The 20089-nt window shown below is 31.8% G+C and overlaps 1 protein-coding gene across 15 annotated transcripts in view; it reads left to right on the top strand.

Moving 5' to 3' along the window:
- LOC127735885 (basic salivary proline-rich protein 2-like) overlaps positions 1–19051 on the top strand; it is a 99151-nt gene extending 80100 nt beyond the window's left edge. For 14 of the 15 annotated variants that reach the window (XM_052246296.1, XM_052246292.1, XM_052246295.1 and 11 more), the window contains 10 exons: positions 350–505; positions 2787–2861; positions 5019–5052; positions 6369–6405; positions 10578–10615; positions 10845–10916; positions 12346–12377; positions 13493–13573; positions 14777–14929; positions 16662–19051. In XM_052246296.1, the coding sequence (XP_052102256.1) occupies positions 350–505; positions 2787–2861; positions 5019–5052; positions 6369–6405; positions 10578–10615; positions 10845–10916; positions 12346–12377; positions 13493–13573; positions 14777–14929; positions 16662–16757 (774 nt within the window). In that variant the 3' untranslated portion in view covers positions 16758–19051. The remainder of the gene's footprint in view (positions 1–349; positions 506–2786; positions 2862–5018; positions 5053–6368; positions 6406–10577; positions 10616–10844; positions 10917–12345; positions 12378–13492; positions 13574–14776; positions 14930–16661) is intronic. The other variant, XM_052246300.1, reaches the window with a different exon arrangement.
- The last annotated feature ends 1038 nt before the right edge of the window (positions 19052–20089 follow it).

The raw sequence follows: 20089 nt of genomic DNA, 5'->3' as shown, positions 1-20089 counted from the left end.
TTTCCTGTCTGTGCATTTAAATAATTAATTGAGTGATTGTGTATTATATTTGTAACTCAGCCAATATAAAAGAAAATCAAGCTTAAAGAATTTTGACTTTTAGCTAGTACTATAGTTCAGATAATGGATAAAACATATTTTACTTTAGTATTGCTGTTATTTCAACACATAAAGGATGATAAACAGTATAAATGTTCATGACAATGTCGTTTCAAGTAAATATGTCCGAAAGACAATGAAAAACTATTACAAGTATAGAAGTGTCTGTTATTTTTCACATGAAGTTTTAACTAATAGTTAAAACTAGTTTTGCTGACCATATGTTAATCCAGTGGTTATCTATCTATAGGATGTATATGAAGATCCAGATGAAGCCCCTCCACAGCCCACTCCAAGTAGAACCAAGATAGCAGCATTACCACCAACACCTAAAGCATCACAACAGAAGTCCCCATACCATGGGAGAAAGACTCCAGCAGCACCAAAACAAGAGGAATTTGAACAGGTATGAGAACACACCAAAACCTAGAAAAATTACAAGATAAATCCCCACACCATGACAAGATTGATTGAATGTTGGTGTTTTAACGCCACTTTTAAGCGCCACATTTGGACTATTTGCTGGCGGCCAGTTTTTATTGGTGGAGGAAGCCGTAGTCCCCGGAGAAAACCACCGACCTTTGATCCATGATAAGAAATACCACTACCAAACCAAGAGAAATTGGTAAACAAAACAGATGACACCTTAAATATCCAAGTACCTTTACCAAGCAAAAATAACAACCACCTCCAAAAAAGAAATTGGAACGGATGAGATATTTAGTGAGTTGAGGTAAGTATACCGCAAATATAACATGCAGAAGAAATCCTTACAAATGGAAATAAACTCCGTCAGTGAAAAACTAGAAATTCAACACCTGGGGTATATTACAAGAAAAAGGTTCAGTTTTTCTGTCTATCATTTTACCTTATCAATTCGCTGCAGAAATTTGATATCTCTGAACCTAATGCAGTTTAACTTTGTGGTAAAGGTGAGGACTGCATGCATACTACAGATTCTGTTCCCACTATATAACTAACATGTCATATTATATGTACAGTTCTCTCTCATCTTGGGTAGTATTAGGATTTAGTTATTTTATATATTTTTTATGGCCCCATTGAGAAGAGATGGGGGCGTATAGTTTTGTGTAAGTATGTACATTCAGAAATTGGTTTTAGGGGCTTACATGAGTAAGCCTACCCCAAATCATTTGAAATTTGCAGATGTTGTTCGGGATCACTACACACATGGGACGTCCAGTTGGAATTTGACCAATTTCACCTTTTTTTTTCAGAATTATGTGCCTCTGATAAAGCAGAAAATAGCATATATTTTTTTAATTTCAAGATAAAACCTTGAGTTAGCCTCCACCATATCATTTGAAATTTGGGAATTTTGTTCAACATAAGCATTCTTAGTTACTATGCTTATCAGGTCAAATGTGTTTGGTAAATAGTAAAATGTAATGTGTATATATCTCCTTGACAGGCACTCCTGATCTTGATCTCATTTTCATAATTCATTGCTCTAAGTTTAAATAAAAATATTAAGGGGTACATCTACTTGTCTTGATATTTCACATACAATCTTCAGAATTTTATGATGGAGTATAGAACATTTTCTTGTTTCAGGACAATTACTTGTGTATAAGTGTATGGATCTCTATGAAATTGTACCACAAGATTCCTTACCTCAAAAGGAAGGTTGGGATTGATTTTGGGGGTTTATGGCACAAACCATTTAGGAATTGGGGGCCAAAAAACAAGGATTTTCTGGTTTCCGGACAATAACTTAAGTATATGTATAAGTGTATGGATCTCTATGAAATAGTACCACAAGGTTTCATACCAAAAAAAGAAGGTTGGGATTGATTTTGGGGTTATGGCCCTAACCGTTCAGGAATTATGGACCAAAAAGGGGCCAAAAATAATACTTTTCTTATACTTTGTATAAATTGCTTATTTCTTGACCAATTTCAATGGGGTTTAATACAAAGTCTTGAATTATTGGGGTTCTTTAATATAAAGAATTTAACAGTGTATTTAGATTTGGATTTTGGGCTCCGTTTTTAAATTGGTCCACATTGAGGTCCAAAGGGTCCAAAATTAAACTTTGATTGATTTCATTAAAAATTGAATTATTGGGGTTCTTTGATATGCTGAATCTTACCATGTATTTAGATTTTGGATACTGGACCATAATAGGTAAATGTCCAATTTCAAATTTTTAAGTTCTTAGACCATATTCATTCAGTGTCAAAAACCTATGCTATGTCAAATATTTAATCACAATCTGAAATCAGAGCTGTATCAAGTTTGAATGTTGTGTCCATACTTGCCCCAACTGTTCAGGGTTCAACCTTTGTGGTTGTATGAAGCTGCGCCCTGCTGAGCATTTTAATTTTATTTATCATCCTATGAAAATTCATCGAAATGTTTTTAAAAACTTCTTTGAAACTGCTTTAATAGAGATTAATTAGAACTATGCATGGTAATTAATGATTACATTTTGATTTAATTTCCTTGGTTATTGACTGAAAGTACAACAACAACTTTCCTTCTACCAAGAATTTTGAGTTCTTAAACAACTCATGATTTAGTTACAATGTTCTTTTTCTATGAAAATTATCAGTATAACATTGAATGCTTCCTTTTTGGCAAACATTTAACAGGTACTGGGTGCACTATTCTCTGAAGTAACTAAGTTACTAATAGCATGTTCGTCTTTACTATGTTTATTTTAGTTGGAGTATGAGGTACCAGAAGAAGTCTTGAAAGGACAAATGCCACAGGATGACTATATGACAATGCAAGCTTCAGTAGGTCTACTTTATACTGATGAATATTATATAACATAATGGTTCTGTCAGTCAGAGCTAATCAATCCTGTAATGGAAATATATTGCTATCTTGTTATCAAATCAACATGTGTGGTCCATCATCCTGTAGACACATATATATTGCCAGTACAAAAGGTCATGCTTTAACATATATCGATCGATCAAACATATATATATATATATATATATATATATATATTAACAACACTTACGGTCCTGCACCCTGCTGACACTTATATTTTGGCATAGCAAAAGTTATGCTTGTTAATTGCTATCCAGTTATGAACATGCTGATATTCTGTTTTGTCATTGCACAAGGTCATGCTTTAAAATATATTGCTATTCAATTGTCAACATCCTGGTCCTGGTCCTGCATCCTGTCTATACTTATATTTTTGTAAAAGTCATGCTTTTTACTGCTATCTAGTTTTCAGCACTAAGTCTTGTGGTCCTGCATCATGCTGGTATATTTTGGAAATGCAAAAGTCAGGCTTTTTATTGCTTTCCAGTTATAAACACTTATGGCCTTGCTCCCTTCAATTTCCCTTTTCTTTCAGGGGATTGTATTATACCCCTGCTTTAAAAAAGCGGGGATTGTATTATACCCCCGCTTTAAAAAAGCGGGGGTATACTGTTTTACCTGAGGCTGTCTGTCCATCCGTTCGTCCCAAGAATATTTTTCGTCGCATCTTTCTCAGGAACTACATCATAAGGATTTCTGAAATTTGTTTTCAGGGTTTATATAGGTTAGCTATACTGTGTGATGTGTTTTCAGATTCATCACTCAACAACTTCCTGTTTACTGAACACTTACATCATTTTACACATGACATCCAAGTTGAAAATTTTCGTCACATTTTTCTCAGGAACTACATTACAAGGATTTCTGAAATTTTGTTTCAGGGTTTATATGAGTCAGCTATACCGTGTGATACGTTTTCAGATTCATCACTCAACAACTTTCTGTTTACCAAACACTTAAGGGCAGGGGTATCATCAGTGAACAGTAGCTCGCAGTTTCACTTGTTTTATTTAAAGTCTGGATTGAGTTGATAAAAGAAGTTTAGGTGATCTGGGCAGAACAGGTGAATTATTGTCCTCATTCTGCATCTGTGTTCCATTGGACAAATTTCACATTTTTCTCCAGTAATTATTTTTAGTCCAAACAGAACTAAACTGTAAGGTTGATTTATATAACATAAAACACAATTAAGTTTTATGCTGTTTTTTTCTCTGATGCGAAGAAAATCTTTTTTCAAATTTATTTTTATAGTAGTATCAGATTTTTGTTACTTAAGTTCTAACTTAAGTGACAATAATCTTAGTTTCCCATTTGAAAATTAGAAGACATAGATTGTTTGTAAGTTGCATGCCTCACAGGTCTTTGTTTTTGCATGCAGCATGGGTATAATTAGTTTCTATGAATGTTGGTTTATAGATTTTCTCTTACTGTAAATAACAAGTGTAATCTAAGCACATACCATGAAAGTATTTTTGAAGAACTTTCATTTTCCCCATTGTTAGTAGATAAATCATCGGAACCTTGTTTTCTAAAAGTTTGTTTGACACTAAACAAGAAAAGTGTTTTTAGAAAATGTCTTAATATTAAAATTTGTTGACCTTGATTACCTCCAAAATGGCTCAATTAATATCAGCAGATGTTTGGTGTGTAATTAGAACTTTAATCATGCATTTAAGGGAAGAAAACAAATAATATTCTCAAATATGTATTCTCAAATATGTATTTACAAGAGCTTTAAAATGAATACAGTTTGACTCTTTAATCTCCAGAGGTATCAAGGTTAGATATTTAAAAAAATTTTCATAATTTTTCACAAAAATTCAATAATTTCCAATTTTGAGCCTCCCTTTTCTGTGAAAACTAGCATTGTAACCCTTATTCGTATTATTTTTTAAAGGTCTCATCTCGGCCAACAACAAATTTCAAAATTATAAATAAAATAATATTTTTCTGTGAAATAGCTAACTTAGACAGACAAGCATTGGGTTGTTTAAGGATGAATGATATAATGTAGGGAAATAATGATTTATCAAGTTTTTTTCACTGTAAAATGTTAAAAATACCTTTGAGATTATGATATTAATTATATATGTTATATAATTTTGTTTGTATAGCCAGAAGATACAAAGAAAAAGAATAAGAAGAAAGGTAAAATGTTTATAAGAAAAATCATATTATTACACAATTCCAGAGGGGGGAAGGACCTTTTTCGAGACGTAGGGATTAGGCCTTTATTTTTGCAGGAATTTGGGATTGGGCCTTTATTTTCTCAGGTATTCTGGATTTACCCTTATCAGGACTCTTGAAGGAATGCTTTATTTTTTCAGTTTAATTTCTTCACTCTAACTTAAGTTTTCCTCATCCAAATTTTATGAAGCTCATACACAATGCTAAGAATCAAAACTAGAAGACAGAGTTCGACTTTGACAGTGAGTCACTTACCGTTCTAGAGGAATGCCCCTTTATAACTTGGAAAATTGCAATTTTTTTAATTTATGCACTTTTTATTAAGTTTACTTCATGCAAATTATTTGAACCTTATACACAATGCTAAGAACTATAATAGGCAGACAGAGTTCAAATTTTGGCAATGAGTCATTTACTGGTAAAGAGTTATGTCCCGTTATAACTTGGAAAATTGCAACACTTGAGCAGGGGAATAAGTGTCCTCAGAAACATTCTTCTTTTATATAGTTCTAAAATTTTCTATGGAATTTTTTGACAAGAAATTCTATGCATTTATTAAGCATCATATGTTGATTTCTTAGAAATCTTACAGTCATTATGAATCTTATGCAGAAATAGATATTAGATAACTATCAAAATTGTAAATTTTATCTGCATTGTAAAAACCGAATTTTTTAACAAATCCGAAAGTCCTGAGATAAAGGTTTGGTAGGCAAATATCTCTGTAAGCCTTCTTTGGACTGAAATAGAAAATTTATCAGGATGAAAAAAAATATATATAATTGCAATTTTTAATCCATGGCAAAAACTGAGAAGAAGTTTCAATTATTTTGAAATATTTATAGCATCATAGAACTGGTATGTCAGTCATCAAGCTATAAGATGAAAATCTTAAATAATCACAAAATTAGTTAAGAATAAAGGGAGATATTGGGCATATTTCAATGAGACAGCAACCCAAGGACAAAAAAAAAACCAAGGCATTTAGAGGTCAATACACGGTCGTCAACAATAGACAAGGTTAAGCTCTAAATCATCCGGAGTCTTGTAAAGTAGAGCATGAATTTATTAGTCTTTTGTAGTTGACACACGGGTACTGGTGTACAAAATTTTAATTCTGGTATCTATGATGTGTTATTTATTATCAGATACTATCAAAGATTTGTCATTTAACAATCAAAAGATATGTCATGAATATATATATCTTTGATAGTTGAATTATATTTACCTTATTGTTTTCAAATAATTTTGTTTGTTTGTTTATTTACATTAAACAGGTCACGAGGGTGTACAAGTCTTTCCAGTTCAAAATGGTAAGTTATAATACCAGGTATATAGCATGTTAAAGAAGGCGATTCAGTTATGAAGGAAATTCTGACAAGATTCTCCACTCCTATTGATTGAGATTAATCAATGAATGAGACTAATCACCAAAATTTGTACTTACCTCAAGCAAAATGAGGGGTGCAACTAGTAGATGAGGATCTACTTACCCTATAGGAGCATCTGAGATCAACCCTAGTTTTTGGTACAGTTTGTGCTCAGTCTAGTTTTTGGTCCAGTTGGTGCTCAGTCTAGTTTTTGGTACAGTTTGTGCTCAGTCTAGTTTTTGGTACAGTTTGTGCTCAGTCTAGGTTTCTAGTGTTTTGTGGATTTGTTTGTCTTTTTGCCATGACATTGTCAGGCTATCTATCTTTGACTTGAATGTTCCCTTGGTATCTTCTACCTCTATTTAGCTCACCTGGCCTTAAATGCCAAGCGAGCTTTTCTCATCACTTGGCGTCAGGCGTCCATCATTGTTAACTTTTACAAAAACTTCTCCTCTGAAACTACTGGGCTAAATTTAACCAAACTTGGCCTCAATCATCATAAGGGTATCTAGTTTATAAAAATGTGTCTGATGACCCCGCCTACTAACCAACATGGCTGACATGGCTAAAAATAGAACATAGGGATAAAATGCACATTTTGCCTATTAACTTGAAAACTGCTATGAAAAGAGAAAATCAAACAGGTGCAAAAATATCCAAAATGATGAGATCTACATATTGTCTATTTACTTCAAAACTGTCAGACGACTTCTTTTAGGAGTTATTGCCCTTTAATGGCAAATTTTACCATCAAAATTTTTGCCTATTATCTCGAAAAATTGTAAAAGATAGATAGAAACTTTAAAAAGCAAAAATGCTCAGCAAGACAAGATCTACAAATAAGTGTGAGCCAAAATTTGTTCCTGTGAAAAAAGTTCCAGTGGAATAAATATCACGGGAAATATATTCTGGGAGAACTTTTTTCACAGATAATTTCTATATAATTTGCTCCATCTCTATAAAACATGTTCCACAATTTACCTGGTGAAATAATTTCTGGGTTTGTGAAATTTGTTCCTTACCTGGTGAAATAAGTTCCGGGTTTGTTAGATTTGTTCCTTACCTGGTGAATTAAGTTCCATGTCTGTGAAATATGTTCCACTGGTTATACAAGTTATCTTTAATACTGAGCATTGTCATTAGTGAGTTTAAAGTTATCATTCAAGTTCATTATAAAAACATGTATTATATTGATAATTTAATAAATAAAAAGTGTAAACATCTAATATGGATACTGTGGACTATAGCAACATTTTAATTACACGCGATAAAAAAAACCAAATGACACTAATGAGGCAGAAAAGAGAATATGGAATGCTTTGCTTGATATAAGGTTAATGCATCATGTTAAATTATAACACCCATGACAGTTAACAGGAAACAAGAAGGAATACCACATAAAACATAAACAAAATATACAAATTATAATACATTACCATCGCTTTTATTTCTATTCTTCATCCTAGATTTGCAGTCATGCCTTCAATTGCAAATGTACCCCATACAAGCTCAGTACAGCATCCAGCTTGCATTATCATTTAAGTGTAACAAGAAAATATTCCGCTGTGAAATATGTTGCAAAGGAACTTATTTTCTGTGAAATATGTTGCAAAGGAACTTATTTTCTGTGAATAAGGTTCGAGCGGAACTTATTCATTGATTTCTATGAAATATGTTCCTTTGAAACTTATATCACAGGTCTGGAATTTATTTCACTTTTTTTAAAACATTTAATATTGGAACAAAATTCATGGAGCTGTGATTTATGTTCAGGAACTTAATATATTTGGTAAAAAAATTAGTTCCGGAACAAATTTTACAGTCTTGGAACATATTTCCTTATAATATTATTCCGGGTATAAATTTTCTGTGATATAAATTCTGGCGGAACACGTCACCCCAGGAACAAATTTTTTGTTACATAAGTCAACATGACCAAAATCAACAGACAACTCCTTATTAGAGTTATTGCCCTTTAATGACGATTTTTACCAATTGTTTCCGTATGTTCTTAATATCTTAAATACTATAATAGATAGATAAAAACTTTAAAAAGCAAAAATGATCAGCAAGACAAGATCTACAAATGTGCCATAATGGGCGAAATCTTCAGTCGACTCATTATTTTAGTAATTGGCCTTAAATGATTATTTTTATGCATATTTTATACGACCACAAAAATTTTTTGGGGATCGTATAATGGTATGATGTCGTCGTCGTCTGCGTCTGCGTCTGAGTCATCGTCCGAAGACACATTGGTTTCCGGACAATAACTTTAGTTTAAGTGATTGGATCTCTATGAAATTTTTGAAGAAGATTTAATACCACAAAAGGAAGGCTGGGATTGATTTCTGAGATGATGGTCCCAACCGTTTAGGAATTAGGGCCCAACAAGGGGCCCAAAACAAGCATTTTTCTAGTTTCAGGATGATAACGTGTGTTTAATATTTCAATTGCTCTGAAATTGTACCACAATGTTTAATACAATATAAGTAGAAGGTTGGGATTCATTTTAGGGGTTATGGGGCCAACAGTTTAGGAATTAAGGGCCAAAAAGGGGCCAAAAACAAGCATTTTTCTAGTTTCTAGACAATAACTTGTGTGTAAGTATATGAATCTCTCTGACATTCTACCACAAGGTTCCATATAACAAAGGGAAGGCTGGGATTGAGTTTGGGGTTAATTGCCCTAAACATGTAGGAATTAGGGGCCAAAAAAGGGCCAAAAACAAGTATTTTTCTAGTTTCTAGACAATAACTTGTGTGTAAGTGTATGGATATCTCTGAAATTGTACTACAAGGTTCCATACTACAAAGCAAAATCTGGGATTGAGTTTTGGGGTTATTGCTCCAAGGGGGGTTTCAAAAAGTTGGATGGGGGGGGGGGGGGGGGGGGTTTTCCCAATTTTTTTAAGGGATTCATATTTTTTTTTCAAAATTTTTTAAATTTTGAATTTTTGAAAAGTTTCAAGAAGAAATCTTCAATTGCACAGTTTTGCGCAATGGATTTATAAGATCTTTGACCACATTTATTTTGTATCAGAAACCTATATTATGTCAAAAATTTGATCACAATCCAAATTCAGACAGTATCGAGCTTGAATATTGTGTCCAAATTTGCCCCAACTGTTCAGGGTTCGACCTCTGCGGTCGTATCAGGCTGCGCTCAGCGAAGCATTTTATTGCCTATTATCTTGAAAACTATTATGATAGATAAATAGAAAATAGAAACTTTAAAAAGGAAAAATTAACAGCAGGATAAGATCTGTAAACATGTCAACATGACTGAAATTGTCAGTTAACTCTTAATAGAGTTATTCCGCTTTTATGATGATTTTTACAAAAAAGTTGCCATTATGGAAGATGCAGGTTAGTGACACGGGCTCTTTTGAGTCTGTAGTTTTATAATAGAATTCAGCCAATATTCACCTTCCTCCTCTCTTTCATTGAGACAAATCAAAGAAATTTCTGTCAAGATTTCCCTGTCTTTCATTGAGACATATCGGAGAAATATCAGCTAAGATTTCCCTTCTCTTTCATTGAGACATTTCAGAGAAATATCAGCCAAGATTTCCCTTCTCTTTCATTGAGACATTTCAGAGAAATATCAGCCAAGATTTCCCTTCTCTTTCATTGAGACATATCAAAGAAATTTCAGCCATGATTTCCCCTCTCCTCCCTATTTTGAGTCAATTTCAGAAGAATTCAGCCAAGATTCTTCACTTTTTATTGAGATTAGTCGAAGAGATTGAAGCCAAGATTCATTCCCACCCCATCCCCCTCAATTTGAATAAGACAATTTTTAATAAAAGAATTCAGCCAATGAGAGGATTCTGTAATGAGAAGGTGAATTCAACTGAAAATCCCCTCCCTATAAATGAGAATATTCAGTAATAAGAGGTGAATTCAGCCAAGATTCCCATTGTTGAAGTTAAAATTTATATGGCAAATGGATTTTGACTGTGCAAAAAGCACATTTGCAGTAGAAATTGTTTAAAGCAAGTACATTTTAAAGAAATGATAGTAAATATTCAGTTTTCTCTTAATGCTTTCAACTGTTTTCGTTTTGTTTATAAAACATGGTATAAAGTTACAGAACAGTTTTATTTTTTATTATAGGTCAGAATGCATCATTACCCCCCAGACCTGGTAAACGTAAGTATACAGTAAATCATGAAGATGTAGGAATGATTTATTTAAGTATCATGTTCATCCCCTATCCTTCTCTATACTGAACTTTGCAATTTTGAAAATGAAATATGTTTTGACATATATTTGTTTTTGGTTTTTTTCCATGCTGGCACACCTGTTTTCATAAAAGTATCAATCATTGACTCTTCAAATTTTTCTAATAATGTTTAACAGTGATGATTCTCTTTTACAGATAAACAATTACCCGTCCCTCCTATGGATACAAAACCTGCTTCTCCAGCAGAGGTTAAAAGAGAGAGTTCAGGTAATGAATTATCTCCCTTTACAAGAGAATAGAAGAAATTTTCAAAATATTTAATGCCTGTACCAAGTCAGGAGTATGACAGTTGTTTTCCATTCGTTTGATGTGTTTGAGCTTTTGATTTTGCCATTTGATAAGGGACTTTCCGTTTTGAATTTTTGTTGGAGTTCGGTATTTTTGTTTTTTTACTATTTAGTTATTAGTTTTCAAGTTTCATAATTGTAAAAATGAAAGAAAGAAGTTGGATCAGAGCCATTAGGTGGCCCATTGAATTACAGAAATGATAAAATTCTCAAGTCCATTCAAGGGATGCATTGGACATAGAAATATCAGGTGGTGCCATAGTCTTGTATTAGTGCTCTCATGTATACAATTCTTTCCAGATATTTATGAAATTTAAATAATAATTGATTTATTATAGCAATGTCTCTGATGAGTTATGAAAATCAGTGCCGATCATTTATTTTTTAAGGAATTTAGATACTATATGGAAAGTCTCATTGTAAGGGATCTCACATCGACATTTCTTGTAGGATATTTATGAAAAAGTTTTAAAAGAACTACAAAAAATGTTTTTAAGTTATTGCTCTTAGAAAGATAAAATATGTTTAGTTTAAACACATTTATTTTCTAAAAAACTTAAAATAATCCTCTTCAAATAATTACATTAAACAAAAATTTTAGATGACAGAATATATATATTATATCTAAGTACAATTAGAAAAATAAACACAAGAAATGAGTTATGGATCAACATGAACATGTACACATGATAGTCCATCAGGGCATCTTCATCATCCGCCCGTTCTTTCAACAACGTTTCGTCACACTTTCCTCAGAAACTATAAAACAGACTGACTTTTGCTTAGATTTATGATACATGTACCTTCTCCTGAATAAATATTGGACTACCTATGAATTAAAAGCACATTGTTACTTTTAAAAAAAATGACTACAATATATTTATTATACCCCCACTTGAGCAAAGGGGAGGGGGCTATATTACAATCGCCTTGTCTATCCGTCAGTCTGTTCTCCCAACAAATATTTTTGTCACACTTTTCTCAGGAACAACAACACTTTGTTCACTTTTTTATCTGTTAGCCACATGCTTCCAGTTTGCTGATACTTGGAGTCTTTCAATATATTGAAAGAAAACAAATATTTTTCATCACTTTTTTCTCAGGAACTACTGAACAGATAATTGTTTATTTGGTCAGCACCTTGATGGTGCTGAGTAAGTAGTTATTAACATGTGTGTGTTTTTTGTATCTGTCAGACACCTACTTCCGGTTTTCTAATACTTTGAATTACAAGTGGGGGTATGCTCATCATGACAACACATGCATTCTTATCGACATATTTATAATAGAATTATGTCAAACTTGATCATATCATCCCTTTTTAACAAAAAGTTTATTTTCCTCCACAGGTAGAACAAAGGTAGAGAAAGTCAATAAAGCAGTGAGTAATTTACTTCATCATATTTTTTTTATTAATTTCAAAACTCATATTTCTTTTTATTCTATTATAAAGATATTTAATCAGGTTGGCAGATTAAGCAAAAATTGGTTTCCATGAGCATTTGTGAATGTACAAAGGATGTGTTTTTTTTCTCTTTCAATAGGCAAAAGACGAGATTAAAGTGAATATTAATATATAGAGAACTCAGGTATACACCAATAGACCACTTTTGCTTTCGTTGCATTTCCGTCAAAAACTTTGGTTTTAGTGAACATCATTCATGCATTTAGGGGCATCATCACTTCCTTCCCATGTTGAGCGAGCGGTTGAAAAAATATGATGCTATATTACACGAATTATTCGGCAAATTAAATTCTTATAATTGATAATCAGCACTGCTGTCATTAGGGAATTGTGATTAAGTACCTACGGAACAAACATTTCTAGTTTATCCTGCATAATGACGATCACGAAGACGCTTGATGAACTTTAATAATGCAGGGATACAGGAGATCCCCTCTATCTGGTAAATGACGTCATAAAGGTGTGCATAATTGACAAACTTTTCTGGTGAAGGACACAACTCAAAAGTGGTCTATTAGACAGCAACCAAACAAATAGATAAATGAAAAGACATCAATAGTGAACATAGGGAAGTTATGAACAACAACACAATGGGAGGCAAAGAACAGCTTCCATGTCTTTTTATGCCCCACCTCCGATAGTAGAGGGGCATTATGTTTTTCGGTCTGTGCGTCCGTTCGTTCGTCCGTCCGTTTGTCCCGCTTCAGGTTAAAGTTTTTGGTTAAGGTAGTTTTTGATGATCAACTTGAAACTTAGTAAACATGCATGTTTCCTATGATATGATCTTTCTAATTTTAATGCCAAATTAGAGTTTTGACCCCAACTTAACGGTCCACTGAACATAGAAAATGATAGTGCCAGCCTGGCATCCGAGTACTATGGACACATTCTTGTTGTTAATGGATAGACAAACGGCTTTTTGTTAAAACTCCATATGAATAATAAAATTGATTAAATTTTGTATTTCAATAATCAAATAAGACATGTTTTATAATTTCAGTAATCAAATAAGACATGTTTTATAATTTCAGTTATCTTTAGAAGAACAGCCATGGTATCATGGAGAAATAGAACGGAATGTTGCTGATAATAAATTGTTAGGAATAGGAACAGTAAGTTGTTGATGACTTTTAATGTTGTTGAACAGTCACATAGAATACATGGAAAAAGTTAATAAAACCATTTCTGTACGATGAAGGCTAATCATAGGAAATGCACAATAATCAGTCAATATTGACCATGTGCCCTTAATCCGTAATTTGTATTCAACATAATAAACCAATATATTAATCGACCAGTTCTGAAATACTTCTACTGCAATTTTCATAAATCTGGAATCTGATCTTCTGTGCATAATTTCTTCTCTTTGTAATAAGTTTCAAATTACATAAATAATTTCAGCCAATAGAATCATCTGTTATATTTGCCACATCTTAGAAAGCTAATCATAATTGCTTTTGTTAAAATATAAATTTTAAGATGACAAGTTTATCTTATAAACCTTAAAGCTTTGCATTGTACTGTATCAAAGAATAATTGCAATTACTGAAAAAAAGTTCAAAGTTCTCAACCTGTTCAATTCTTCTTGTTCTTGTTCTTGACATTCCTTTCATACAGACCAGAACTTTTTATCTTTTTGACATTCATTTATGATACATATAGATTCTACCACTGCTTCAAGTGTGATAGAATATTTCTCCACTTGAAACTGTTAAATTTTCAAATTTAAAAGGCGTGGCTTGACAAGCTTTTTAAATATTTAATTTTTTACTGTTGAGAATTGAAACAAATTGGAATGCACAAGATTCGGTGGTATAATCTGTTTCTCTAATGATTTTTAGGCATAAGCAGACAAACTTTATCTTTCTTTTTCAATGATCAAAAAGATGTGTTCTTTATATGTGACTTCATCAGGTATGTTAACCTTTTTACATGACGTCACAACAGGGTTTCAGAGGATAGCAAAAACATTTCATAAATGAATTTTGACCAATGGAGAACTGAGATCAAACGAACCACATGTTGAAAATAAAAAAATAATCAACCGGTCAGGAAAAGTATAAATCAGGTAAAAATTAGAGAAATGTATCTAGCATATTGGTGTATAACATAAGTTGATATATTGCACACCATTAAACCATCATATCTGACATTTTATCATGTTTATGTTACATATCGTTGAGACTGAAATATTAAAACATAACAGTGATAATTATTCAGGGCGCAATATCTGCTCAAACTTGAACTTGAAAGGGAAACATGTGTTTTAATTCACATAAGATTTTATAGTTACATATATCTTGTTTTCATTACAGAATGGGTGCTACTTAATAAGAAAAAGTAAGAAAGGAGGAGAAACAAAGCCATACACTTTAGCTATCTTTTATGAGAGTCAAGTTTTCAATCTGAATATTAGAAAGAAACCAAACCATCAGTATGCTTTAGGGATGGCCAAACCCGGTGAACAGGTACGTTATTTTATACATATATCATATATCATTGATTGTGCATTGACATACAAATTTATAACCTTGAAGGCTTCAATTACACAACTATTAAGTACAAATATGTGCTAAATTTGTCCAGACTTTCAAGATAGAGTTAGGAAAATTCCAATGCTGTTAGTTGATAGTCTTCTGATTTTAGAAGTTAGTTGAGCTTGTATGAGTCAGATAAAAATAAATAAAATACCACCTTCTAGTTCTACAATATTGCAAATAGTATAAAAATACACAACAAAAAAGAATTTGATTCTATGTACAAATTTAGATGGTACATATTGTATCAAACAAATGGCTAATGTCTAAATATGTCTGATTATTATAACCTGTCTCCAAAATATGCTGGTTACGGAGCAACCATTTAGCTTCAAGGGGGGAGTTATGGTTTTTTGTCTGAGTCAGAAAAAAAATTTTGCGTTTTTTTTTTTGTTTTTTAATGCTATCAATCAAATTATTTTTTCAAAATTTTACACTATAAGGTTTGGGGAAAATTATGGATTCAGAATAATTTTTTTTGTCATCTGCTTCATCAAATTTTGGATCAGAATATTTTTTTTAGGAAAAAATCATAGCCCCCCTCTTGAAGTTAAATGGTCTTTTCCATAACCTCTGTCTGTCACTTACTGTGGCATTTTTCGCGGCAACTACTACTTATAACTCTGATATTTGGTTTCAAAAGTTACTGTAGACGAACTTTACAGTGTGATACATTTTAAGATCTGCCCCACATTAACATCTTGTAGTCTTTAATCTTAAGATAAATCTATTAATTTCAATTGTGCCCATCTGCCACAAATTGCATTTGAATTTTTCTTAGGAATTACACTGATATTAACTTGATATTTGTTTTAAAAAGATAACAAAGACACAATCAAAATGCATAAGTTGAAGAGAAACTGGCAACACCATAGCAAAAAAAATACCCAAAAAGCACAAAAAGACAAGCAACAGTCTACAAAATACATTGAAAACTGAAAACTAAGCAAAACAAACCTCACCAAAGAAAGTTAAGCAACAGTCTACAAAATACATTGAAAACTGAAAACTAAGCAAAACAAACCTCACCAAAGAAAGTTAAGAAGATCCTGGAATACATATGGCACCCATCGTGTTGGGAAGAAGATCCTTGATTACGTATGGAACCCATTGTGTTGCTCATAGTAAGCCTGGATTACATATGGCACCCATCCTGTTGCTCATAGTAAGCCTGGAACATAGGGCACCCATCGTGTTGCTCATAGGAAGTACAAATACAGTGGAAAGTCTCATTCAGTAATGACGCAATTAAGGAAAAGAGGATATGCTTGTGGCTTCGACAATTAGAAAATATACAAGCATGGTCACCTGTGTGACAGAAATATTCAGTAAAGGTCATAACAATTCATTATGTTGTCCACAAAACCTTTGCAGAGATAACTTCAACTTTACCACTACGAATCATTAGTTCACTTGCTTTCTTGTTAGCCTAGTAAATACAGAAAATTTTAATTACATTATCCTTCAAAGCCTCTTGATATTTTGTATGAGTCTTCATCTATGTCACCCCATGATGCTTCAGATGTTTCTGCATTTACTAACTCTTTGACAAATTGTATTAATTAGTCCAAATGCAATTAGTAGTGTGCAGTAATTGCCAGTAGCCTGAGTTTTATGGATTTTATTAACTGTATTATTAATACTGATTTTATTCTGTTTACAGGAATTTTCAAATCTTATGGATTTGGTAACATTTTTTCAAGGACACAGATTGATATTAGCTAAAGGACAAACAAGATTAAAAGTACCTTGTCAATAATAATGGAGAGATTGGACTAATATTTTGCTGTGATATTGTATCAGTGACATTCCATACAATAAAATCTCATAGTTACATAACACAAATAGATATGTGTTGGTGCCATTTATTATATAAAAATCTCATAGAGCCATAAAAAAAAGATATGTGAAAGTGATATTTCTGTAAAAAAATCTTGCATATCCATTTAACAAAGATATGTGAAAATGACATTTATTGTTTAAAAATCTCACATATCCATAAAACAGAAAGATATGTGAAAGTGACATTCCCTGTATAAAAATCTCAGATCCATGAAACAAATATACATGTGTGGCTGTTATTTCTTATGAAGGGATCTCACAGTCATAAAACAAATAAATATTTTACATCACAGTCATGATTTGAAAAAAAAATATTATTGCATCCTTTCTTTGTTGAAACTTTAATAATATCACATATTATTGAACATCTATATGATATGATATGTAAGATATATATATATATATCTAAAAATATTACCTAAAAATACTAATTATACATCCACTTTAGTTTAAAAATGATTATTTTTTTTACCATCTGTTCTTCCCATACCTTACATGGTTACGATTATATATTTTGGGTTGATTGATTGTTGTTTGCTAAACTGCTAGTGGCAAATATTGCATCATGTTCAGGAAGATAAAGATTCTGGAGCACAACTTGCCAGCTGGTTATTGTGCCCTGGAAAAATATCTTTTTGAATTATCCAATCAATTTTTTTATTCTCGAATTTAAGTTATTTTAAATTGATTTAATTCATTATGTATGTGAGAGAGAAGATATTTACACATTTTTATTTTTATTTTTGATAATGTTCATATTTAGGTTACTTGTTCACCATAACTCTGCCCCCCATCAATTGAATAACACCCTTTTACCACAGCTTGCAATAAGTTTGATTGGTTTAAATTACTTTGTCTACATGTTCAATATGTTTCTTCCTTAACTTGTCATTCAATTTTAAATTTACATTGAAGTGATATACATGCCTTGAGTTAAAAAGACAGAGAGAATTTGTATGTTACATCCACTATACCTTAGCAAGGTATCAATGTGATGACTTTCAGTAACAAAGCATTCCATGTGAAATGTTTAGAATACACAACATATTGCAGGTTTGTTGTAGACAAGGACGTATATACTATATACCTTCTTGTTACACTTGCAAACATTGTGCCATTGTATTTTTATATGATCTTCATGTATTGAATTTATTTACATTGTGAAGCAGGATAATTTAATTGTGTATCTTATTGATTTTAAAAGATATAAGGTATAATAATGATCATATAAATGAGTTATGTCCCTTGTGTTTATCACACGAAATGTTTTTAAGTTGTTATTTGGCTTGATTAGAATCTTATGGATTTAAAAATAATGAATGTATGATTGAGTTATGCCCCTTACATTTATGTACGGTAATATGTTTTCAAGATATTTTTATTCTGCTTGATTTGAATCTTATTGATTTATAATAATATGCTGTTAGAAAAGGAATGTATGATTGAGTTATGTCCCTTAAATTCATCCATTAAAATATGTTTTCAAGATAAATTCATTTTGTTTGAAAAGAATTTGTGTTTTGTTTAAATGCAATTTTTTGACTTTGACATAAATAATGTTGCTGCCAATTTTATTATGTCTTATACAGAACATTTACTATCTTATGCTGTTGTCATCTTTTTTTATATATTATTTCATGGTGTAACCTATTCACTTGACGTCAATACTTTATACATGGCTTGAAAAAAGTAGAGTTTTATGACTGGTTCTAATTCAAATTACAAATTGAAAGTACATTGTATATTCTTTAAATTTTGGTAATTTTTGTCATAAAAGATAATTAAATATTCAAAATTTACTCTAAATCTGGAAACCTCCTTATTGTACCACTGGCACAGCATCTGGGTTAAAAAATGTTGGGTTTTTTTTAACGTCTGAATTGTTGCATATAGTGTGAACCTGACATGGTTCTTACCCTGTAACCTATAAATAATATTATCTTAATACTTTTCATCGCAGAAGATATCCTTGAAAATGAATGTAGAACAATTGAAATAAAAACTTGTACATTATTTTTTAACTCTAAAGTTTTTAACTATATTTATTCATAACAATTAATTTGAATATTCTAAGGAAGATTATACAACCAATGAAACGTAACTAATGTTATATATATATATTTACTGTTATATTGATGCAGAATTTATGATTTTTTTGTTGTTGAATTGCTCAGAATGTCTTTACATTATATTAAAGACTTAGAATCATTATTTGTTTTTATATTGTTTTCTTTTAACAGAGAAGGATGGCAGGAGATAATTAGACATATTTTTCAATTCCAAATACTGTATACATAGTTAAAAAGTATTAACAAAAATGTCAAACTAGAAGGTAAATTTAAAAAGGGGGGAGTTAATAAAACCTGACAGATTCAAATGTAAGAATATAAAAACCAATAGAACGAATGGAAAACAACTGTCATATTCCTTACTTGGTAGAGGCATTTTGAGAAGAAAATGGTTAAATCTAATTAATTTTACCTACATTGCACAGGGCAAAAGCAGATCTAGAAACGGCTCAATGTCAATTGTTCCTCTGAGAAGACCTTGGGTAGAAATCTTTGCTTTTACAAATGGGAATGATATATTCAGTCTGCAGCTTCTTAATATTGAGTTTTAGCATGTAAGCAATTTTACATTCGCAGTGCAGCCACTGTTTGTTTTTCAAAATAAAACTTTACAATACTCATTGTGCCAGGACATTTTTTATAAAACATTTCTTAGCATCAATGATTTTAGGGTATGCTCAGTAATGCTTCAGTGTACATGTTACCTCAATCACCTGCATGCGGCAACTCTTGTCCAGACATGGTATTGGTTTTTTTTTTTTTTTATTCTCAGCAGCATCTGTATAGATTGATAAAAGTGTATGATGACCTTTCGCATCTCTTATTTCAGTTGTCATCTGAATGCATGATTTTTTAGTTGTCTTTAGTGATATCTACCACTATAGGGTAGTACACTTTGTATCAAATTCTCCTTGACACCTCATCAAACTTTAATGAACCTTTCTCAGTAGCTCCAGTGACCGTATAATGCCAATATGCACCTCCTATTTGCTTTTTGAAACAAATTATTACTGAGGGTTCCCTCATCAAATCATTGACTTTATCATTGTTTATCTGGGGTACCTATTTTGTGTTTTGGCAACTCATATTAAAACTTATAGAAGTTAAGAACTCATTAAACTATTCTCAATATCCTAAACATATAATGCCATTGTGCATCATGTATTTTATTTTAATCCAA

Source organism: Mytilus californianus, unplaced genomic scaffold (assembly GCF_021869535.1).
Source record: "Mytilus californianus isolate M0D057914Y unplaced genomic scaffold, xbMytCali1.0.p SCAF_3, whole genome shotgun sequence".
Lineage (NCBI taxonomy): Eukaryota > Metazoa > Mollusca > Bivalvia > Mytilida > Mytilidae > Mytilus > Mytilus californianus.
Note: the sequence above shows the minus strand (reverse complement) of the source record. Positions and strands in the feature narration are given on the sequence as shown.